At 48.0% G+C, this 24,949-nt stretch overlaps 1 protein-coding gene across 1 annotated transcript in view; it reads left to right on the top strand.

Annotated features, from left to right (window-relative positions):
• Lmpt (four and a half LIM domains protein limpet) overlaps positions 1 to 24,949 on the top strand; it is a 467,116-nt gene that overhangs the window by 13,770 nt on the left and 428,397 nt on the right. Inside the window, exons 2-4 of the mRNA XM_070105409.1 lie at positions 2,883 to 2,984; positions 13,057 to 13,126; positions 19,283 to 19,516. Coding sequence (XP_069961510.1) covers positions 2,883 to 2,984; positions 13,057 to 13,126; positions 19,283 to 19,516 — 406 coding nt within the window. The remainder of the gene's footprint in view (positions 1 to 2,882; positions 2,985 to 13,056; positions 13,127 to 19,282; positions 19,517 to 24,949) is intronic.

Raw genomic sequence — 24,949 nt, 5'->3', positions numbered from 1 at the left:
GATCAGTCTCTCAGTCATGATAGTTGATCAGTCCCTCAGTCATGATAGTTGATCAGTCTCTCAGTCATGATAGTTGATCAGTCTCTCAGTCATAATAGTTGATCAGTCCTCAGTCATAATAGTTGATCAGTCCTCTGATAGTTGATCAGTCTCTCAGTCATGATAGTTGATCAGTCTCTCAGTCATAATAGTTGATCAGTCTCTCAGTCATGATAGTTGATCAGTCTCTCAGTCATGATAGTTGATCAGTCTCTCAGTCATGATAGTTGATCAGTCCCTCAGTCATGTCTCTCAGTCATAATAGTTGATCAGTCTCTCAGTCATAATAGTTGATCAGTCCCTCAGTCATAGTTGATCCTCTCATAGTTGATCAGTCTCTCAGTCATGATAGTTGATCAGTCTCTCAGTCATAATAGTTCAGATCAGTCAGTCTCTCAGTCATGATAGTTGATCAGTCTCTCAGTCATAATAGTTGATCAGTCTCTCAGTCATGATAGTTGATCAGTCTCTCAGTCATAATAGTTGATCAGTCTCTCAGTCATGATAGTTGATCAGTCTCTCAGTCATAATAGTTGATCAGTCCCTCAGTCATGATAGTTGATCAGTCTCTCAGTCATAATAGTTGATCAGTCCCTCAGATAGTTGATCAGTCTCTCAGTCATAATAGTTGATCAGTCTCTCAGTCATGATAGTTGATCAGTCTCTCAGTCATGATAGTTGATCAGTCAGTCTCAGTCATGATAGTTGATCAGTCAGTCTCAGTCATGATAGTTGATCAGTCTCAGTCATGATAGTTGATCATCAGTCATAATAGTTGATCAGATCAGTCTCTCAGTCTCAGTCATGATAGTTGATCAGTCCCTCAGTCATGATAGATCAGTCCCTCAGTCATAGTTGATCAGTCTCTCAGTCATGATAGTTGATCAGTCTCTCAGTCATGATAGTTGATCAGTCTCTCAGTCATGATAGTTGATCAGTCTCTCAGTCATAATAGTTGATCAGTCTCTCAGTCATGATAGTTGATCAGTCTCTCAGTCATCAGTCATAGTTGATCAGTCTCTCAGTCATGATAGTTGATCAGTCTCTCAGTCATGATAGTTGATCAGTCTCTCAGTCATGATAGTTGATCAGTCATGATAGTTGATCAGTCTCTCAGTCATGATAGTTGATCAGTCCCTCAGTCATGATAGTTGATCAGTCCCTCAGTCATGATAGTTGATCAGTCCCTCAGTCATGATAGTTGATCAGTCCCTCAGTCATGATAGTTGATCAGTCCCTCAGTCATGATAGTTGATCAGTCCCTCAGTCATGATAGTTGATCAGTCCCTCAGTCATAATAGTTGATCAGTCCCTCAGTCATGATAGTTGATCAGTCCCTCAGTCATGATAGTTGATCAGTCCCTCAGTCATGATAGTTGATCAGTCTCTCAGTCATGATAGTTGATCAGTCTCTCAGTCATAATAGTTGATCAGTCTCTCAGTCATGATAGTTGATCAGTCTCTCAGTCATGATAGTTGATCAGTCTCTCAGTCATGATAGTTGATCAGTCTCTCAGTCATAATAGTTGATCAGTCCCTCAGTCATGATAGTTGATCAGTCTCTCAGTCATGATAGTTGATCAGTCTCTCAGTCATGATAGTTGATCAGTCCCTCAGTCATGATAGTTGATCAGTCTCTCAGTCATAATAGTTGATCAGTCTCTCAGTCATGATAGTTGATCAGTCTCTCAGTCATGATAGTTGATCAGTCTCTCAGTCATGATAGTTGATCAGTCTCTCAGTCATGATAGTTGATCAGTCTCTCAGTCATAATAGTTGATCAGTCTCTCAGTCATAATAGTTGATCAGTCCCTCAGTCATGATAGTTGATCAGTCTCTCAGTCATAATAGTTGATCAGTCTCTCAGTCATAATAGTTGATCAGTCTCTCAGTCATAATAGTTGATCAGTCTCTCAGTCATGGTAGTTGATCAGTCTCTCAGTCATAGTAGTTGATCAGTCCCTCAGTCATGATAGTTGATCAGTCTCTCAGTCATAATAGTTGATCAGTCTCTCAGTCATAGTAGTTGATCAGTCCCTCAGTCATGATAGTTGATCAGTCTCTCAGTCATAATAGTTGATCAGTCTCTCAGTCATGATAGTTGATCAGTCCCTCAGTCATGATAGTTGATCAGTCTCTCAGTCATAATAGTTGATCAGTCTCTCAGTCATAATAGTTGATCAGTCTCTCAGTCATGATAGTTGATCAGTCTCTCAGTCATGGTAGTTGATCAGTCTCTCAGTCATGATAGTTGATCAGTCCCTCAGTCATGATAGTTGATCAGTCTCTCAGTCATGGTAGTTGATCAGTCTCTCAGTCATGGTAGTTGATCAGTCTCTCAGTCATGGTAGTTGATCAGTCTCTCAGTCATGGTAGTTGATCAGTCTCTCAGTCATGGTAGTTGATCAGTCTCTCAGTCATGGTAGTTGATCAGTCCCTCAGTCATGATAGTTGATCAGTCTCTCAGTCATAATAGTTGATCAGTCTCTCAGTCATGGTAGTTGATCAGTCTCTCAGTCATGGTAGTTGATCAGTCTCTCAGTCATGGTAGTTGATCAGTCTCTCAGTCATGGTAGTTGATCAGTCCCTCAGTCATAATAGGGGATCAGTCTCTCAGTCATGGTAGTTGATCAGTCTCTCAGTCATGGTAGTTGATCAGTCCCTCAGTCATGGTAGTTGATCAGTCCCTCAGTCATGATAGTTGATCAGTCCCTCAGTCATAATAGGGGATCAGTCCCTCAGTCATGATAGTTGATCAGTCCCTCAGTCATAATAGTTGATCAGTCCCTCAGTCATAATAGGGGATCAGTCCCACATTCTCACAGTCATTCTCTCTGTTACAGGAAGACATGTCAGAGCTGCAAGTGTACTCGGGAACTTCACGACGTTTACCACGAGGACTGGGTGAACGTGAGGGAACGTCTGGGCCTGGGTGATACACTAGGGTGAGTTATGCTGTGTAAACGTGAGGGAACGTCTGGTCCTGGTGATACAGTAGTGTGAGTGATGCTGGGTGAACGTCTGGTCCTGGTGATACACTAGTGTGAGTGATGCTGGGTGAACGTCTGGTCCTGGGTGATACACTAGTGTGAGTGATGCTGGGTGAACGTCTGGTCCTGGTGATACAGTAGTGTGAGTGATGCTGGGTGAACGTCTGGTCCTGGTGATACAGTAGTGTGAGTGATGCTGGGTGAACGTCTGGTCCTGGTGATACACTAGTGTGAGTGATGCTGGGTGAACGTCTGGTCCTGGTGATACAGTAGTGTGAGTGATGCTGGGTGAACGTCTGGTCCTGGTGATACAGTAGTGTGAGTGATGCTGGGTGAACGTCTGGTCCTGGTGATACAGTAGTGTGAGTGATGCTGGGTGAACGTCTGGTCCTGGTGATACACTAGTGTGAGTGATGCTGGGTGAACGTCTGGTCCTGGTGATACAGTAGTGTGAGTGATGCTGGGTGAACGTCTGGTCCTGGTGATACAGTAGTGTGAGTGATGCTGGGTGAACGTCTGGTCCTGGTGATACAGTAGTGTGAGTGAGTGATGCTGGGTGAACGTCTGGTCCTGGTGATACAGTAGTGTGAGTGATGCTGGGTGAACGTCTGGTCCTGGTGATACAGTAGTGTGAGTGATGCTGGGTGAACGTCTGGTCCTGGTGATACACTAGTGTGAGTGATGCTGGGTGAACGTCTGGTCCTGGTGATACAGTAGTGTGAGTGATGCTGGGTGAACGTCTGGTCCTGGTGATACACTAGTGTAGTGATGCTGGGTGAACGTCTGGCTGGGTGATACAGTAGTGTGAGTGTGCTGGGTCCTGGGGTGATACACTATTGTGAGTGATGCTGGGTGAACGTCTGGTCCTGGTGATACAGTAGTGTGAGTGATGCTGGGTGAACGTCTGGTCCTGGTGATACCTGTGTGAGTGATGCTGGGTGAACGTCTGGTCCTGGTGATACACTAGTGTGAGTGATGCTGGGTGAACGTCTGGTCCTGGTGATACACTAGTGTGAGTGATGCTGGGTGAACGTCTGGTCCTGGTGATACAGTAGTGTCAGTGATGCTGGGTGAACGTCTGGTCCTGGGTGATACACTATTGTGAGTGATGCTGGGTGAACGTCTGGTCCTGGTGATACACTAGTGTCAGTGATGCTGGGTGAACGTCTGGTCCTGGTGATACACTAGTGTGAGTGATAGTAGTGTGAGTGATGCTGGGTGAACGTCTGGTCCTGGTGATACACTAGTGTGAGTGATGCTGGGTGAACGTCTGGTCCTGGTGATACAGTAGTGTGAGTGATGCTGGGTGAACGTCTGGTCCTGGTGATACACTAGTGTGAGTGATGCTGGGTGAACGTCTGGTCCTGGGTGATACACTAGTGTGAGTGATGCTGGGTGAACGTCTGGTCCTGGTGATACAGTAGTGTGAGTGATGCTGGGTGAACGTCTGGTCCTGGGTGATACACTAGTGTGAGTGATGCTGGGTGAACGTCTGGTCCTGGTGATACACTAGTGTGAGTGATGCTGGGTGAACGTCTGGTCCTGGTGATACACTAGTGTGAGTGATGCTGGGTGAACGTCTGGTCCTGGTGATACACTAGTGTGAGTGATGCTGGGTGAACGTCTGGTCCTGGTGATACACTAGTGTGAGTGATGCTGGGTGAACGTCTGGTCCTGGTGATACACTAGTGTGAGTGATGCTGGGTGAACGTCTGGTCCTGGTGATACACTAGTGTGAGTGATGCTGGGTGAACGTCTGGTCCTGGTGATACAGTAGTGTGAGTGATGCTGGGTGAACGTCTGGTCCTGGTGATACACTAGTGTGAGTGATGCTGGGTGAACGTCTGGTCCTGGTGATACAGTAGTGTGAGTGATGCTGGGTGAACGTCTGGTCCTGGTGATACACTAGTGTGAGTGATGCTGGGTGAACGTCTGGTCCTGGGTGATACACTAGTGTGAGTGATGCTGGGTGAACGTCTGGTCCTGGGTGATACACTAGTGTGAGTGATGCTGGGTGAACGTCTGGTCCTGGTGATACAGTAGTGTGAGTGATGCTGGGTGAACGTCTGGTCCTGGTGATACACTAGTGTGAGTGATGCTGGGTGAACGTCTGGTCCTGGTGATACAGTAGTGTGAGTGATGCTGGGTGAACGTCTGGTCCTGGTGATACAGTAGTGTGAGTGATGCTGGGTGAACGTCTGGTCCTGGTGATACACTAGTGTGAGTGATGCTGGGTGAACGTCTGGTCCTGGTGATACACTAGTGTGAGTGATGCTGGGTGAACGTCTGGTCCTGGTGATACACTAGTGTGAGTGATGCTGGGTGAACGTCTGGTCCTGGTGATACAGTAGTGTGAGTGATGCTGGGTGAACGTCTGGTCCTGGTGATACACTAGTGTGAGTGATGCTGGGTGAACGTCTGGTCCTGGTGATGCAGATACACTAGTGTGAGTGATGCTGGGTGAACGTCTGGTCCTGGTGATACACTAGTGTGAGTGATGCTGGGTGAACGTCTGGTCCTGGTGATACAGTAGTGTGAGTGATGCTGGGTGAACGTCTGGTCCTGGTGATACAGTAGTGTGAGTGATGCTGGGTGAACGTCTGGTCCTGGTGATACAGTAGTGTGAGTGATGCTGGGTGAACGTCTGGTCCTGGTGATACACTAGTGTGAGTGATGCTGGGTGAACGTCTGGTCCTGGTGATACACTAGTGTGAGTGATGCTGGGTGAACGTCTGGTCCTGGTGATACACTAGTGTGAGTGATGCTGGGTGAACGTCTGGTCCTGGTGATACAGTAGTGTGAGTGATGCTGGGTGAACGTCTGGTCCTGGTGATACAGTAGTGTGAGTGATGCTATGTGAACGTCTGGTCCTGGGTGATACACTAGTGTGAGTGATGCTGGGTGAACGTCTGGTCCAGGTGATACACTAGTGTGAGTGATGCTATGTGAACGTCTGGTCCAGGTGATACACTAGTGTGAGTGATGCTGGGTGAACGTCTGGTCCTGGTGATACAGTAGTGTGAGTGATGCTGGGTGAACGTCTGGTCCTGGTGATACACTAGTGTGAGTGATGCTGGGTGAACGTCTGGTCCTGGTGATACACTAGTGTGAGTGATGCTGGGTGAACGTCTGGTCCTGGTGATACAGTAGTGTGAGTGATGCTGGGTGAACGTCTGGTCCTGGTGATGAACGTCTGGTCCTGGTGACAAGTGTGAGTGATGCTGGGTGAACGTCTGGTCCTGGTGATACACTAGTGTGAGTGATGCTGGGTGAACGTCTGGTCCTGGTGATACACTAGTGTGAGTGATGCTGGGTGAACGTCTGGTCCTGGTGATACACTAGTGTGAGTGATGCTGGGTGAACGTCTGGTCCTGGTGATACACTAGTGTGAGTGATGCTGGGTGAACGTCTGGTCCTGGTGATACTAGTGTGAGTGAGTGATGATACACTAGTGTGAGTGATGGGTGAACGTCTGGTCCTGGTGATACACTAGTGTGAGTGATGCTGGGTGAACGTCTGGTCCTGGTGATACACTAGTGTGAGTGATGCTGGGTGAACGTCTGGTCCTGGTGATACACTAGTGTGAGTGATGCTGGGTGAACGTCTGGTCCTGGGTGATACACTAGTGTGAGTGATGCTGGGTGAACGTCTGGTCCTGGTGATACACTAGTGTGAGTGATGCTGGGTGAACGTCTGGTCCTGGTGATACACTAGTGTGAGTGATGCTGGGTGAACGTCTGGTCCTGGTGATACACTAGTGTGAGTGATGCTGGGTGAACGTCTGGTCCTGGTGATACACTAGTGTGAGTGATGCTGGGTGAACGTCTGGTCCTGGTGATACACTAGTGTGAGTGATGCTGGGTGAACGTCTGGTCCTGGTGATACTGAGTGATGAACGTCTGGTCCACTAGTGTGAGTGATGCTGGGTGAACGTCTGGTCCTGGTGATACACTAGTGTGAGTGATGCTGGGTGAACGTCTGGTCCTGGTGATACACTAGTGTGTGAGTGATGCTGGGTGAACGTCTGGTCCTGGTGATACACTAGTGTCAGTGATGCTGGGTGAACGTCTGGTCCTGGTGATACTGCTGGGTGAACGTCTGGTCCTGGTGATACACTAGTGTGAGTGATGCTGGGTGAACGTCTGGTCCTGGTGATACACTAGTGTGAGTGATGCTGGGTGAACGTCTGGTCCTGGTGATACACTAGTGAGTGATGCTGGGTGAACGTCTGGTCCTGGTGATACACTAGTGAGTGATGCTGGGTGAACGTCTGGTCCTGGTGATACACTAGTGTGAGTGATGCTGGGTGAACGTCTGGTCCTGGTGATACACTAGTGAGTGATGCTGGGTGAACGTCTGGTCCTGGTGATACACTAGTGAGTGATGCTGGGTGAACGTCTGGTCCTGGTGATACACTAGTGAGTGATGCTGGGTGTAACAGTTAAATGTGTCATTTGTGTGTGTGGTTGTACCCACCTAAGTGTGGTTGCAGGGGTTAATTCATAGCCTCTGGCCAAGCCTCTTCGCTGGTGGCTACTAGGTCCTCTCTCTCCCTGTTTCATGAGCTTTATCATACCTCTTCTTAAAGCTATGTATGGATCCTGCCTCCACTACATCACTCTCAAGATTGTTCCACTTCCTGAAAACTCTGTGACTGAAGAAATGGTTCCTAACATCCCTGTGACTCATCTGAGTCTTCAACTTCCAGTTGTGTCCCCTTGTTGTTGTGTCCCCTTGTTGCTGTGTCACCTTGTTGCTGTGTCACCTTGTTGTTGTGTCCCCTTGTTGCTGTGTCCCCTTGTTGTTGTGTCCCCTTGTTGCTGTGTCCCCTTGTTGCTGTGTCACCTTGTTGTTGTGTCCCCTTGTTGCTGTGTCACCTTGTTGCTGTGTCACCTTGTTGCTGTGTCACCTTGTTGTGCCCCGTTGTTGCTGTGTCCCCTTGTTGCTGTGTCACCTTGTTTTTGTGTCCTCTTGTTGCTGTCACCTTGTTGTTGTGTCCCCTTGTTGCTGTGTCACCTTGTTGTTGTATCCCCTTGTTGCTGTGTCACCTTGTTGCTGTGTCACCTTGTTGCTGTGTCCCCTTGTTGCTGTGTCCCCTTGTTGCTGTGTCACCTTGTTGTGTCCCCTTGTTGCTGTGTCACCTTGTTGTTGTGTCACCTTGTTGCTGTGTCCCCTTGTTGCTGTGTCACCTTGTTGCTGTGTCACCTTGTTGCTGTGTCCCCTTGTTGCTGTGTCCCCTTGTTGCTGTGTCACCTTGTTGTGTCCCCTTGTTGCTGTGTCACCTTGTTGTTGTGTCACCTTGTTGCTGTGTCCCCTTGTTGTTGTGTCACCTTGTTGCTGTGTCACCTTGTTGCTATGTCCCCTTGTTGTGTCCCCTTGTTGCTGTGTTACTTTGTTGCTGTCTCCCCTTTTTGTTGTGTCCCCTTGCTGCTGTGTCCCCTAGTTGCTGTGTCCCCTAGTTGCTGTGTCCCCTTGTTGTTGGGTCCCCTTGTTGTGTCCCCTTGTTGTTGTGTCCCCTTGTTGTTGTGTCCCCTTGTTGTGTCCCCTTGTCGTTGTGTCCCTTTGTCGTTGTGTCCCCTTGTTGTTGTGTCACCTTGTCGTTGTGTCCCCTTGTTGTTGTGTCCCCTTGTTGTTGTGTCCCCTTGTTGTTGTGTCACCTTGTCGTTGTGTCCCCTTGTCGTTGTGTCCCCTTGTTGTTGTGTCCCCTTGTCGTTGTGTCCCCTTGTTGTTGTGTCACCTTGTTGTTGTGTCCCCTTGTTGTTGTGTCACCTTGTCGTTGTGTCCCCTTGTCGTTGTGTCCCCTTGTTGTTGTGTCACCTTGTTGTTGTGTTCCCTTGTTGTTGTGTCACCTTGTTGTTGTGTCCCCTTGTCGTTGTGTCCCCTTGTTGTTGTGTCCCCTTGTCGTTGTGTCCCCTTGTTGTTGTGTCACCTTGTTGTTGTGTCCCCTTGTCGTTGTGTCCCCTTGTTGTTGTGTCACCTTGTCGTTGTGTCCCCTTGTCGTTGTGTCCCCTTGTCGTTGTGTCCCCTTGTTGTTGTGTCCCCTTGTCGTTGTGTCCCCTTGTTGTTGTGTCACCTTGTCGTTGTGTCCCCTTGTCGTTGTGTCCCCTTGTTGTTGTGTCCCCTTGTTGTTGTGTCCCCTTGTTGTTGTGTCACCTTGTCGTTGTGTCCCCTTGTCGTTGTGTCCCCTTGTTGTTGTGTCCCCTTGTTGCTGTGTCCCCTTGTTGCTGTGTCCCCTTGTTGTTGTGTCCCCTTGTTGTTGTGTCACCTTGTCGTTGTGTCCCCTTGTCGTTGTGTCCCCTTGTTGTTGTGTCCCCTTGTTGTTGTGTCCCCTTGTTGTTGTGTCCCCTTGTTGTTGTGTCCCCTTGTCGTTGTGTCCCCTTGTTGTTGTGTCCCCTTGTTGTTGTGTCACCTTGTCGTTGTGTCCCCTTGTCGTTGTGTCCCCTTGTTGTTGTGTCACCTTGTTGTTGTGTCCCCTTGTTGTTGTGTCCCCTTGTTGTTGTGTCACCTTGTTGCTGTGTCCCCTTGTTGTTGTGTCCCCTTGTTGTTGTGTCACCTTGTTGTTGTGTCCCCTTGTTGTTGTGTCCCCTTGTTGTTGTGTCCCCTTGTCGTTGTGTCCCCTTGTTGTTGTGTCCCCTTGTTGTTGTGTCACCTTGTCGTTGTGTCCCCTTGTCGTTGTGTCCCCTTGTTGTTGTGTCACCTTGTTGTTGTGTCCCCTTGTTGTTGTGTCCCCTTGTTGTTGTGTCACCTTGTTGCTGTGTCCCCTTGTTGCTGTGTCCCCTTGTTGTTGTGTCCCCTTGTTGTTGTGTCACCTTGTTGTTGTGTCCCCTTGTTGTTGTGTCCCCTTGTTGCTGTGTCCCCTTGTTGTTGTGTCCCCTTGTTGTTGTGTCCCCTTGTTGTTGTGTCCCCTTGTTGTTGTGTCCCCTTGTTGCTGTGTCCCCTTGTTGTTGTGTCCCCTTGTTGCTGTGTCCCCTTGTTGCTGTGTCCCCTTGTTGTTGTGTCCTTGTTGTTGTGTCCCCTTGTTGTTGTGTCCCCTTGTTGTTGTGTCCCCTTGTTGCTGTGTCCCCTTGTTGCTGTGTCCCCTTGTTGTTGTGTCACCTTGTTGTTGTGTCACCTTGTTGCTGTGTCCCCTTGTTGTTGTGTCACCTTGTTGCTGTGTCCCCTTGTTGTTGTGTCCCCTTGTTGTTGTGTCACCTTGTTGTTGTGTCCCCTTGTTGTTGTGTCACCTTGTTGTTGTGTCCCCTTGTTGTTGTGTCACCTTGTTGTTGTGTCCCCTTGTTGTTGTGTCCCCTTGTTGTTGTGTCCCCTTGTTGTTGTGTCACCTTGTTGCTGTGTCCCCTTGTTGTGTCCCCTTGTTGCTGTCTTCCTTTGGTGCTGTCTCCCCTTGTTGTGTCCCCTTGTTGCTGTGTTCCTTTGTTGCTGTCTCCCCTTGTTGTGTCCCCTTGTTGCTGTGTCCCCTTGTTGTTGTCCTCTTGTTGTTGGGTCCCCTTGTTGTTATGTCCCCTTGTTGTTGTGTCCCCTTGTTTTTGTCCTCTTGTTGTTGGGTCCCCTTGTTATGTCCCCTTGTTGTTGTGTCCCCTTGTTGTTGTGTCCCCTTGTTGTTGTCCTCTTGTTGTTGGGTTCCCTTGTTGTTATGTCCCCTTGTTGTTGTGTCCCCTTGTTGTTGTGTCACCTTGTCGTTGTGTCCCCTTGTTGTTGTCCTCTTGTTGTTGGGTCCCCTTGTTGTTATGTCCCCTTGTTGTTGTGTCCCCTTGTTGTTGTGTCACCTTGTCGTTGTGTCCCCTTGTTGTTGTCCTCTTGTTGTTATGTCCCCTTGTTGTTGTGTCCCCTTGTTGTTGTGTCCCCTTGTTGTTGTGTCCCCTTGTTGTTGTCCTCTTGTTGTTGGGTCCCCTTGTTGTTATGTCCCCTTGTTGTTGTGTCCCCTTGTTGTTGTGTCCCCTTGTTGTTGTGTCCCCTTGTCGTTGTGTCCCCTTGTTGTTGTGTCCCCTTGTTGTTGTGTCACCTTGTCGTTGTGTCCCCTTGTTGTTGTGTCACCTTGTCGTTGTGTCCCCTTGTCGTTGTGTCCCCTTGTTGTTGTGTCCCCTTGTCGTTGTGTCCCCTTGTTGTTGTGTCCCCTTGTTGTTGTGTCACCTTGTCGTTGTGTCCCCTTGTTGTTGTGTCACCTTGTCGTTGTGTCCCCTTGTCGTTGTGTCCCCTTGTTGTTGTGTCCCCTTGTTGTTGTGTCCCCTTGTCGTTGTGTCCCCTTGTTGTTGTGTCCCCTTGTCGTTGTGTCCTCTTGTCGTTGTGTCCCCTTGTTGTTGTGTCCCCTTGTCGTTGTGTCCTCTTGTCGTTGTGTCCCCTTGTTGTTGTGTCACCTTGTCGTTGTGTCCTCTTGTCGTTGTGTCCCCTTGTTGTTGTGTCCCCTTGTCGTTGTGTCCTCTTGTCGTTGTGTCCCCTTGTTGTTGTGTCACCTTGTCGTTGTGTCCTCTTGTCGTTGTGTCCCCTTGTTGTTGTGTCCCCTTGTCGTTGTGTCCTCTTGTCGTTGTGTCCCCTTGTTGTTGTGTCACCTTGTCGTTGTGTCCTCTTGTCCTTGTGTCCCCTTGTCGTTGTGTCCTCTTGTCGTTGTGTCCCCTTGTTGTTGTGTCACCTTGTCGTTGTGTCCTCTTGTCGTTGTGTCCCCTTGTCGTTGTGTCCTCTTGTCGTTGTGTCCCCTTGTTGTTGTGTCACCTTGTCGTTGTGTCCCCTTGTTGTGTCCTCTTGTCGTTGTGTCCTCTTGTCGTTGTGTCCCCTTGTCGTTGTGTCCCCTTGTTGTTGTGTCCCCTTGTCGTTGTGTCCCATCTTTCGAACATTCTCTCCCTATCTACCTTGTCAGTTTCTCGCAGTATTTTATGTCATCATGTCCCCTTTACCCTCAACCCTCGTTGGGTTGATGTCCCTTAACTACCCCTCTTAGGACAGACCCCTCAGCTCGGGGACGAATCTTGTTTCAAACCTTTGCACTTTCTCTAATTTCTTGATGTGTTTGACTAGGTGTGGGTTGTATTCTGGTGCTGCATACTCTAATATGTGTCTGACGTACACGGTGTACAGTGTCTTGAATGATTACTTAGATGTTGAAACGCTGTTCTTAGGGTTACCAGGCGCCCAATATGCTGCAACTGTTATTTGGTTGATGTGCTCCTCAGATGTGCTCGGTATGATGTTCACCCCATGATCCTTTTCATTGGGTGTTTTGCAGCCTTTGATGTAGGCTGTACTCCCTCTGTGGTCTTCTTTGTGCTTCCCCAAACTTCATGATGTTTTGCTGGGGTTGAACCATTAAGCCATTTGTTGGACCTGGCTTGCAGCCTGTCCAAATCTCCTTGCAGGCTTACCTGATCCTCGTCCACTTGTATTCTCCTCATTAGCTTCATATCGTCTGCAGATAGGAGACTTTGGTAGACAGATCTGGTTGTTATGGTGAACTGGTTTTGTTGTGATATTAGCGTTGGAGAGACTGGGACTGTGGTTGTGGAGTGTGGTTTGTTTCTGGTTATTGTGTTTCGTTATTGTGGGCTGGTAGGAGTTGAGGGGATGCTGTGGGTTGTTCTGTAAGTTTATTCAGGTATACACAAATACAGTTACATAGATTATCATACATAGCAGCAATGTGTAGAGAACCTGGGATAACCCAAAAAAGTCAGAGTGACTTATTTCCATTGTAGGCTTTTCTGTTGTTCCTCCTAAGGGTGCGCTTCCCTGTCTATCGGTACCTGCTCTGTCTCCCCTTCCTGCCTCTGGCACCTTCTCACTCTTTGTCTCAGTTGTTCCCGTTCTTTTTGTGTTCTGTCGTGGTCGAGGTACATTCCCTGGTATTTTGGGGAATCTTTTTACTGTGGTTTCCTGTGCAGGATCTTGTTTCATACCATGTCTGTCTTGAATGTCCATTTGACTAAGCTGTTCTTTTCCCTTGAGAGAGAGAGAGAGAGAGAGAGAGAGAGAGAGAGACAGAGTGTGTGTGTGTTTGGTCCAGTATACACATGTATAACCAGTGCTGTAACATGTTTCACAGAAAAAGCAGTCGTGAGTTGTGTCTGCAGGAAGGATATACCTGGGTCCCTCCAGGCATGACCAGTGAACAGGTGAGTTATCTCTCTCTCTCTCTCTCTCTCTCTCTCTCTCTCTCTCTCTCTCTCTCTCTCTCTCTCTCTCTCTCTATTTTACACAGGGTTCTACACGGTTAGGTTTAGGGGTTCTAACTTTATTTTCAAGCTAAAAGCTGTTACCTACATTAGCTCTCCCCCCTCTCTGTAATGTGAAATTTAGACAGGAAATTTGAATATTATGCTAAGAGCTCCGGAGGTGTGATCAGACAGGCCTTAATATAAGTGAGGTTTGGGGTGTGGGTCTGTGGGTTTGGTCTGGGAATTGGGTCTGGGTTTGCAGGTAGGTCTGGCAAGTTTGGACCATAAGGAATCATCCTGGGAATGAGTGGGACTAGAAATTTCTCTTAATAATATTACCATTATCATTATTATTATTAGTAGTAGTAATAGTGTTAATTTGTAGTGGCCAGACTTAGTCTTGGTTACAAGTACTGACTGATGTTGTAGTGACCAGACTTAGTCTTGGTTACAAGTACTGACTGATGTTGTAGTGGCCAGACTTACTTAGTCTTGGTTACACTTAGTTACAAGTACTGACTGATGTTGTAGTGGCCAGACTTAGTCTTGGTTACAAGTACTGACTGATGTTGTAGTGGCCAGACTTAGTCTTGGTTACAAGTACTGACTGATGTTGTAGTGGCCAGACTTAGTCTTGGTTACAAGTACTGACTGATGTTGTAGTAGCCAGACTTAGTCTTGGTTACAAGTACTGACTGATGTTGTAGTGACCAGACTTAGTCTTGGTTACAAGTACTGACTGATGTTGTAGTGGCCAGACTTAGTCTTAGTCTTGGTTACAAGGACTGACTGATGTTGTAGTGGCCAGACTTAGTCTTGGTTACAAGTACTGACTGATGTTGTAGTGACCAGACTTAGTCTTGGTTACAAGTACTGACTGATGTTGTAGTAGCCAGGCTTAGTCTTGGTTACAAGTACTGACTGATGTTGTAGTAGCCAGACTTAGTCTTGGTTACAAGTACTGACTGATGTTGTAGTGGCCAGACTTAGTCTTGGTTACAAGTACTGACTGATGTTGTAGTGGCCAGACTTAGTCTTGGTTACAAGTACTGACTGATGTTGTAGTAGCCAGACTTAGTCTTGGTTACAAGTACTGACTGATGTTGTAGTGGCCAGACTTAGTCTTGGTTACAAGTACTGACTGATGTTGTAGTGGCCAGGCTTAGTCTTGGTTACAAGTACTGACTGATGTTTGTAGTGGACCAGCCAGACTTAGTCTTGGTTACAAGTACTGACTGATGTTGTAGTAGCCAGACTTAGTCTTGGTTACAAGTACTGACTGATGTTGTAGTGGCCAGACTTAGTCTTGGTTACAAGTACTGACTGATGTTGTAGTGGCCAGACTTAGTCTTGGTTACAAGTACTGACTGATGTTGTAGTGGCCAGACTTAGTCTTGGTTACAAGTACTGACTGATGTTGTAGTGGCCAGACTTAGTCTTGGTTACAAGTACTGACTGATGTTGTAGTAGCCAGACTTAGTCTTGGTTACAAGTACTGACTGATGTTGTAGTGGCCAGACTTAGGCTTGGTTACAAGTACTGACTGATGTTGTAGTGGCCAGACTTAGGCTTGGTTACAAGTACTGACTGATGTTGTAGTGGCCAGACTTAGTCTTGGTTACAAGTACTGACTGATGTTGTAGTGGCCAGACTTAGTCTTGGTTACAAGTACTGACTGATGTTGTAGTGGCCAGACTTAGTCTTGGTTACAAGTACTGACTGATGTTGTAGTAGCCAGACTTAGTCTTGGTTACAAGTACTGACTGATGTTGTAGTGACCAGACTTAGTCTTGGTTACAAGTACTGACTGATGTTGTAGTGACCAGACTTAGTCTTGGTTACAAGTACTGACTGATGTTGTAGTGGCCAGACTTAGTCTTGGTTACAAGGACTGACTGATGTTGTAGTGGTGACAGTGACCAGACTTAGTCTTGGTTACAAGTACTGACTGATGTTGTGGAAGCCAGACTTAGTCTTGGTTACAAGTACTGACTGATGTTGTAGTAGTGACCAGACTTAGTCTTGGTTACAAGTACTGACTGGTGTTGTAGTGGCCAGACTTAGTCTTGGTTACAAGTACTGACTGGTGTTGTAGTGGCCAGACTTAGTCTTGGTTACAAGTACTGACTGTTGTTGTAGTAGCCAGACTTAGTCTAGGTTACAAGTACTGACATATGTTGTAGTGGCCAGACTTAGTCTTCGTTACAAGTACTGACTGATTTTGTAGTGGCCAGATTTAGTCTTGGTTACAAGTACTGACTGATGTTGTAGTGGCCAGACTTAGTCTTCGTTACAAGTACTGACTGATGTTGTAGTGGCCAGACTTAGTCTTGGTTACAAGTACTGACTGATGTTGTAGTAGCCAGACTTAGTCTTGGTTACAAGTACTGACTGATGTTGTAGTGGCCAGACTTAGTCTTGGTTACAAGTACTGACTGATGTTGTAGTGACCAGACTTAGTCTTGGTTACAAGTACTGACTGATGTTGTAGTAGCCAGACTTAGTCTTGGTTACAAGTACTGACTGATGTTGTAGTGGCCAGACTTAGTCTTGGTTACAAGTACTGACTGATGTTGTAGTGACCAGACTTAGTCTTGGTTACAAGTACTGACTGATGTTGTAGTGACCAGGCTTAGTCTTGGTTACAAGTACTGACTGATGTTGTAGTGGCCAGACTTAGTCTTGGTTACAAGTACTGACTGATGTTGTAGTGACCAGACTTAGTCTTGGTTACAAGTACTGACTGATGTTGTAGTGACCAGACTTAGTCTTGGTTACAAGTACTGACTGATGTTGTAGTGGCCAGACTTAGTCTTGGTTACAAGTACTGACTGATGTTGTAGTGGCCAGACTTAGTCTTGGTTACAAGTACTGACTGATGTTGTAGTGGCCAGACTTAGTCTTGGTTACAAGTACTGACTGATGTTGTAGTGGCCAGACTTAGTCTTGGTTACAAGTACTGACTGATGTTGTAGTGGCCAGACTTAGTCTTGGTTACAAGTACTGACTGATGTTGTAGTAGCCAGACTTAGTCTTGGTTACAAGTACTGACTGATGTTGTAGTAGCCAGACTTAGTCTTGGTTACAAGTACTGACTGATGTTGTAGTAGCCAGACTTAGTCTTGGTTACAAGTACTGACTGATGTTGTAGTAGCCAGACTTAGTCTTGGTTACAAGTACTGACTGATGTTGCAGCATCCAGACTTAGTCTTGGTTACAAGTACTGACTGATGTTGTGGTAGCCAGACTTAGTCTTGGTTACAAGTACTGACTGATGTTGCAGCAGCCAGACGTAGTCTTTGTTACAAGTACTGACTGATGTTGTAGTAGCCAGACTTAGTCTTGGTTACAAGTACTGACTGATGTTGTAGCAGCCAGACTTAGTCTTGGTTACAAGTACTGACTGATGTTGTAGTGGCCAGACTTAGTCTTGGTTACAAGTACTGACTGATGTTGCAGTGGCCAGACTTAGTCTTGGTTACAAGTACTGACTGATGTTGTAGCAGCCAGACTTAGGCTTGGTTACAAGTACTGACTGATGTTGTAGTGACCAGACTTAGTCTTGGTTACAAGTACTGACTGATGTTGTAGTGGCCAGACTTAGTCTTGGTTACAAGTACTGACTGATGTTGTAGTGGCCAGACTTAGTCTTGGTTACAAGTACTGACTGATGTTGTAGTGACCAGACTTAGTCTTGGTTACAAGTACTGACTGATGTTGTAGTGGCCAGACTTAGTCTTGGTTACAAGTACTGACTGATGTTGTAGTGACCAGACTTAGTCTTGGTTACAAGTACTGACTGATGTTGTAGTGACCAGACTTAGTCTTGGTTACAAGTACTGACTGATGTTGTAGTGACCAGACATATGGTCACTGTCTTGACCACTATGTGCTTAATTGTCCACTTATTGAGGAACACAGAGACAGACAGTATAATAACCTACGTGACATGTCACGGTATCTTATTAATGAAAATAAGATACCAGATATACTAAGGAAATTTCCTTAATTTGCTTGTAACAGATAATTGAACTGTAGATATGTAGATATAAATCCATATATACACCTGTTAATCCTTTTGGGGCCTAGTTCCTAGGCCTGTTGTGTGTCCATATGCTCTCGCACTACCGTCCATAGGATGGATATGGGGTACATAATAAACTGGCCACTTCGGTGCCAAAATCTATATCCCTGGTGATTATAGGAAATTTTAATAATTTAGTGTTAATAGGTACTTGGGTGTTAGTGGACTGGTGTGGGTGGCATCCTGGGTGTTAGTGGACTGGTGTGGGTGGCATCCTGGGTGTTAGTGGACTGGTGTGGGTGGCATCCTGGGTGTTAGTGGACTGGTGTGGGTGGCATCCTGGGTGTTAGTGGACTGGTGTGGGTGGCATCCTGGGTGTTAGTGGACTGGTGTGGGTGGCATCCTGGGTGTTAGTGGACTGGTGTGGGTGGCATCCTGGGTGTTAGTGGACTGGTGTGGGTCACATCCTGGGTGTTAGTGGACTGGTGTGGGTCACATCCTGGGTGTTAGTGGACTGGTGTGGGTGACATCCTGGGTGTTAGTGGACTGGTGTGGGTGGCATCCTGGGTGTTAGTGGACTGGTGTGGGTGGCATCCTGGGTGTTAGTGGACTGGTGTGGGTGGCATCCTGGGTGTTAGTGGACTGGTGTGGGTGGCATCCTGGGTGTTAGTGGACTGGTGTGGGTGGCATCCTGGGTGTTAGTGGTGGGTGTTAGTGGACTGGTGTGGGTGGCATCCTGGGTGTTAGTGGACTGGTGTGGGTGGCATCCTGGGTGTTAGTGGACTGGTGTTGGTGGCCTCCTGGATGTTATCCTGGGTGTTATTGGACTGGTGTTGGTGGCATCCTGGGTGTTAGTGGACTGGTGTGGGTGGCATCCTGGGTGTTAGTGGACTGGTGTGGGTGGCATCCTGGGTGTTAGTGGACTGTTGTGGGTGGCATCCTGAGTGTTAGTGGACTGGTGTGGGTGGCATCCTGGATGTTAGTGGACTGGTGTGGGTGGCATCCTGGGTGTTAGTGGACTGTTGTGGGTGGCATCCTGGGTATTAGTGGACTGGTGTTGGTGGCCTCCTGGATGTTAGTGGACTGGTGTGGGTGGCATCCTGGGTGTTAGTGGACTGGTGTGGGTCACATCCTGGGTGTTAGTGGACTGGTGTGGGTGGCATCCTGGGTGTTAGTGGACTGGTGTGGGTGGCATCCTGGGTGTTAGTGGACTGGTGTGGGTGGCATCCTGGGTGTTAGTGGACTGGTGTGGGTGGCATCCTGGATGTTAGTGGACTGGTGTGGGTGGCATCCTGGGTGTTAGTGGACTGTTGTGGGTGGCATTCTAGGTATTAGTGGACTGGTGTTGGTGGCCTCCTGGATGTTAGTGGACTGGTGTGGGTGGCATCCTGGGTGTTAGTGGACTGGGTATTAGTGGACTGGTGTTGGTGGCCTCCTGGATGTTAGTGGACTGGTGTGGGTGGCATCCTGGGTGTTAGTGGACTGGTGTGGGTCACATCCTGGGTGTTAGTGGACTGGTGTGGGTGGCATCCTGGGTGTTAGTGGACTGGTGTGGGTGGCATCCTGGGTGTTAGTGGACTGTTGTGGGTGGCATCCTGAGTGTTAGTGGACTGGTGTGGGTGGCATCCTGGATGTTAGTGGACTGGTGTGGGTGGCATCCTGGGTGTTAGTGGACTGTTGTGGGTGGCATCCTGGGTATTAGTGGACTGGTGTTGGTGGCCTCCTGGATGTTAGTGGACTGGTGTGGGTGGCATCCTGGGTGTTAGTGGACTGGTGTTGGTGGCCTCCTGGGTGTTAGTGGACTGTTGTGGGTGGCATCCTGAGTGTTAGTGGACTGTTGTGGCTGGCATCCTGGGTATTAGTGGACTGTTGTGGGTGGCATCCTGTGTATTAGTGGACTGGTGTGGGTGGCCTCCTGGATGTTAGTGGACTGGTGTGGGTGGCCTCCTGGATGTTAGTGGACTGTTGTGGGTGGCATCCTGGATGTTAGTGAACTGTTGTGGGTGGCATCCTGGGCAGGACGATACGTATGTACATATTTACGACTTACTGCTATTAATATTTCAAGTATTTAATTTGTTCTACCTCAGATCTACGACTATATGACCTGTCTACCCGGGCACAAGGTACCCAGGGTAGCTACCCCAGGTGAGAAGGCTAGAGAGAGGCAACTGATGCTGCAGCTACCCAAGCAGGACCTAGCACTAGCCTTCACCAGACACGTGGAACCCCAGTACCACACATCCTTCAGAGACTTCGTGGCTGCCAGGAATGACATAGCCCTTGACATCGGCATCGTTAGACATCACATTCCACAGAATATTGTGAGTCCTGCCTTCCAGCCTCTCTTATTCAAGACAGTTATTAGCGTTACTTACCGAATTATGTACCTCTGTGATGTTGAGGTACAGTCCCTGGACCCATTATGTACCTCTGTGATGTTGAGGTACAGTCCCTGGACCCATTGTGTACCTCTGTAATGTTGAGGTACAGTCCCTGGACCCATTATGTACCTCTGTGATGTTGAGGTACAGTCTCTGGACCCATTATGTACCTCTGTAATGTTGAGGTACAGTCCCTGGACCCATTATGTACCTCTGTGATGTTGAGGTACAGTCCCTGGACCCATTATGTACCTCTGTAATGTTGAGGTACAGTCCCTGGACCCATTATGCACCTCTGTAATGTTGAGGCACAGTTCATGGACCCATTATTTACCTCTGTAATATTGAGGTAGAGGCCCTTGACCCATTGTGTACCTCTGTAATGTTGAGGTACAGTTCCTGGACCCATTATGTACCTATAATGTTGAGGAACAGTCCCTGGACATATTATGTACCTATGTAATGTTGAGGTACAGTCCCTGGACCCATTATGTACCTCTGTAATGTTGAGGTACAGTCCCTGGACCCATTATGTACCTCTGTAATGTTGAGGTACAGTCCCTGGACCTATTATGTACCTCTGTAATGTTGAGGTACAGTCCCTAGACCCATTATGTACCTCTGTAATGTTGAGGTACAGTCCCTGGACCCATTATGTACCTCTGTGATGTTGAGGTACAGTCCCTGGACCCATTATGTACCTCTGTGATGTTGAGGTACAGTCCCTGGACCCATTATGTAGCTCTGTGATGTTGAGGTAGAGTCCCTGGACCCATTATGTACCTCTAATGTTGAGGTACAGTCCCTGGACCCATTATGTACCTCTGTAATGTTGAGGTACAGTCCCTGGACCCATTATGTACCTCTGTGATGTTGAGGTACAGTCCCTGGACCCATTATGTACCTCTGTAATGTTGAGGTACAGTCCCTGGACCCATTATGTACCTCTGTAATGTTGAGGTACAGTCCCTGGACCCATTATGTACCTCTGTAATGTTGAGCTGCAGTCCCTGGACCCATTATGTACCTCTGTAATGTTGAGGTACAGTCCCTGGACCCATTATGTACCTCTGTGATGTTGAGGTACAGTCCCTGGACCCATTGTGTACCTCTGTAATGTTGAGGTACAGTCCCTGGACCCATTATGTACCTCTGTGATGTTGAGGTACAGTCCCTGGACCCATTATGTACCTCTGTAATGTTGAGGTACAGTCCCTGGATCCATTATGTAGCTCTAATGTTGAGGTACAGTCCCTGGACCCATTATGTACCTCTAATGTTGAGGTACAGTCCCTGGACCCATTATGTACCTCTGTAATGTTGAGGTACAGTCCCTGGACCCATTATGTAGCTCTAATGTTGAGGTACAGTCCCTGGACCCATTATGTACCTCTAATGTTGAGGTACAGTCCCTGGACCCATTATGTACCTCTGTAATGTTGAGGTACAGTCCCTGGACCCATTATGTACCTCTGTAATGTTGAGGTATAGTCCCTGGACCCATTATGTAGCTCTAATGTTGAGGTACAGTCCCTGGACCCATTATGTACCTCTAATGTTGAGGTACAGTCCCTGGACCCATTATGTACCTCTGTAATGTTGAGGTACAGTCCCTGGACCCATTATGTACCTCTGTGATGTTGAGGTACAGTCCCTGGAGCCATTATGTACCTCTGTGATGTTGAGGTACAGTCCCTGGACCCATTATGTACCTCTAATGTTGAGGTACAGTCCCTGGACCCATTATGTACCTCTGTGATGTTGAGGTACAGTCCCTGGACCCAATATGTACCTCTGTGATATTGAGGTACAGTCCTTGGAGCCATTATGTACCTCTGTAATGTTGAGGTACAGTCCCTGGACCCATTATGTACCTCTGTGATGTTGAGCTGCAGTCCCTGGACCCATTATGTACCTCTGTAATGTTGAGCTGCAGTCCCTGGACCCATTATGTACCTCTGTAATGTTGAGGTACAGTCCCTGGACCCATTATGTACCTCTGTAATGTTGAGGTACAGTCTCTGGACCCATTATGTACCTCTGTAATGTTGAGGTACAGTCCCTGGACCCATTATGTACCTCTGTAATGTTGAGGTGCAGTCCCTGGACCCATTATGTACCTCTGTAATGTTGAGGTACAGTCCCAGGACCCATTATGTACCTCTGTGATGTTGAGGTACAGTCCCTGGACCCATTGTGTACCTCTGTGATGTTGAGGTACAGTCCCTGGACCCATTATGTACCTTTGTAATGTTAAGGTACAGTCCCTGGACCAATTATGTACCTTTGTAATGTTAAGGTACAGTCCCTGGACCATTATGTACCTCTGTAATGTTGAGGTACAGTTCCTGGATCCACTATGTACCTCTGTAATGTTGAGGTACAGTCCCTGGACCCATTATGAACCTCTGTAATGGTGAGGTACCATCCCTGGACCCATTGTGTACCTCTGTGATGTTGAGGTACAGTCCCTGGACCCATTATGTACCTTTGTAATGTTGAGGTACAGTCCCTGGACCCATTATGTACCTCTGTAATGTAGAGGTACAGTCCCTGGACCCATTATGTACCTCTGTAATGTTGAGGTACAGTCCCTGAACCCATTATGCACCTCTGTAATGTTGAGGTACAGTCCCTGAACCCATTATGTACCTCTGTAATGGTGAGGTACAGTCCCTGGACCCATTATGTACCTCTGTAATGTTGAGGTACAGTCCTTGGACCCATTATGTACCTCTGTAATGGTGAGGTACAGTCCCTGGACCCATTATGTACCTCTGTAATGTTGAGGTACAGTCCCTGGACCCATTATGCACCTATGTAATGTTGAGGTACAGTCCCTGAACCCATTATGTACCTCTGTAATGTTGAAATACAGTCCCTGGACCCATTATGTACCTCTGTAATGTTGAGGTACAGTCCTTGGACCTGTTATGTACCTCTGTAATGGTGAGGTACAGTCCCTGGACCCATTATGTACCTCTGTAATGTTGAGGTACAGTCCCTGGACCCACTATGTACCTCTGTAATGTTGAAGTACAGTCCCGGGACCCATTATGTACCTCTGTAATGTTGAGATACAGTCCCTGGACCCATTATGTACCTCTGTAATGTTGAGGTACAGTTCCTGGACCCATTATGTACCTCTGTAATGTTGAGGTACAGTTCCTGGACCCATTATGTACCTCTGTAATGTTGAGGTACAGTCCTTGGACCTGTTATGTACCTCTGTAATGGTGAGGTACAGTCCCTGGACCCATTATGTACCTCTGTAATGTTGAGGTACAGTCCCTGGACCCATTATGTACCTCTGTAATGTTGAAGTACAGTCCCTGGACCCATTATGTACCTCTGTAATGTTGAGGTACAGTTCCTGGACCCATTATGTACCTCTGTAATGTTGAGGTACAGTCCCTGGACCCATTATGTACCTCTAATGTTGAGATACAGTCCCTGGACCCATTATGTACCTCTAATGTTGAGATACAGTCCCTGGACCCATTATGTACCTCTGTAATGTTGAGGTACAGTCCCTGGACCCATTATGTACCTCTCACCCACAGGATGGGTCTGGGCTGCTTAATAAAAACATTAAACTGTCTTTCTTTTCTTAGATCATTGTCAAGTCACAAGTAAGACGAGAACGGTAGAGAAGGTGGGGGAGGTTATTGTCTTGCTCCAGCCACTGTATTGTGATTTCCTTTGTTATTTATTATTAATAATAATCAGGATGCACGAGTATTTATTTATTCTAAATTAATTGAATAGTTACCCTCGTAATGTGTTATGCCGTTTTCTTTCATACTTTAAGTGATAGAGAAAACGTTCTTCTAGGAGGAACTTAAATAAAATTATGCTCGTAGGCATTTATTTACATAAGCTCGGCTTTATTTAAGCACTTTGTAGTTGTCTTACACATGTGATGAGGTTGTAACTTGGTTATGGATGGAACATAGGTGTAATTAGTGTTAAATTATAAAGATTATAGGCTGTCCTTGTTGACCCCATCAGTTTATAATAGGCACCTGGGTGTTAGGACCCCAATGGAAATAAGTCACTCTGTCTGACTTTTTTGGGTTATCCTAGGTTATCCCAGGTTATCCCAGGTTCTCTACACATATGCTGCTATGTATGATAATTCTATGTAACTATTTGTGTATACATGAATAAACTTACTTAATTACTTACTAGTCGACTGGTGTGGGTCGCATCCTGGGACAAAAGTGACCTAATTTGCCCGAAATGCTCAGCATAACAAGCAACTTTCTTGGTGTGACCTCTGGTTAACAAGCATTACGTTATTTTAGATATATCTATATGTTGTATAATAACAGGTGAGTATAAATATTTAGCCTGGTGGCCCGGTGGCCTGGTGGCTAGTGGCCCGGTGGCCTGGTGGCTAGTGGCCCGGTGGCCTGGTGGCCTGGTGGCTAGTGGCCCGGTGGCCTGGTGGCTAGTGGCCCGGTGGCCTGGTGGCTAGTGGCCCGGTGGCCTGGTGGCTAGTGGCCTGGTGGCTAGTGGCCCGGTGGCCTGGTGGCCCGGTGGCCTGGTGGCTAGTGGCCCGGTGGCCTGGTGGCTAGTGGCCCAGTGGCCTGGTGGCCTGGTGGCTCGCCCGGTGGCTGGTGGCTAGTGGCCTGGTGGCCTGGTGGCTAGTGGCCCGGTGGCCTGGTGGCTAGTGGCCCGGTGGCCTGGTGGCCTGGTGGCTAGTGGCCCAGTGGCCTGGTGGCTAGTGGCCCGGTGGCCTGGTGGCCTGGTGGCTAGTGGCCCGGTGGCCTGGTGGCTAGTGGCCCGGTGGCCTGGTGGCTAGTGGCCCAGTGGCCTGGTGGCTAGTGGCCCGGTGGCCTGGTGGCCTGGTGGCTAGTGGCCCGGTGGCCTGGTGGCTAGTGGCCCGGTGGCCTGGTGGCTAGTGGCCCGGTGGCCTGGTGGCCTGGTGGCTAGTGGCCCAGTGGCCTGGTGGCTAGTGGCCCGGTGGCCTGGTGGCCTGGTGGCCTGGTGGCTAGTGGCCCGGTGGCCTGGTGGCTAGTGGCCCGGTGGCCTGGTGGCCTGGTGGCCTGGTGGTAGTGGCCCGGTGGCCTGGTGGCTAGAGCTCCCGCTTCACACACGGAGGGCCCGGGTTCGATTCCCGGCGGGTGGAAACATTTCGACACGTTTCCTTACACCTGTTGTCCTGTTCACCTAGCAGCAAATAGGTACCTGGGTGTTAGTCGACTGGTGTGGGTGGCATCCTGGGTGTTAGTGGACTGGTGTGGGTGGCATCCTGGGTGTTAGTCGACTGGTGTGGGTCACATCCTGGGTGTTAGTGGACTGGTGTGGGTCACATCCTGGGTGTTAGTGGACTGGTGTGGGTGGCATCCTGGGTGTTAGTGGACTGGT

This window comes from Cherax quadricarinatus, chromosome 98 (assembly GCF_038502225.1).
Source record: "Cherax quadricarinatus isolate ZL_2023a chromosome 98, ASM3850222v1, whole genome shotgun sequence".
Lineage (NCBI taxonomy): Eukaryota > Metazoa > Arthropoda > Malacostraca > Decapoda > Parastacidae > Cherax > Cherax quadricarinatus.
The sequence above is the reverse complement of the archived record's forward strand: the minus strand, read 5'-3'. Positions and strand labels throughout refer to the sequence as shown.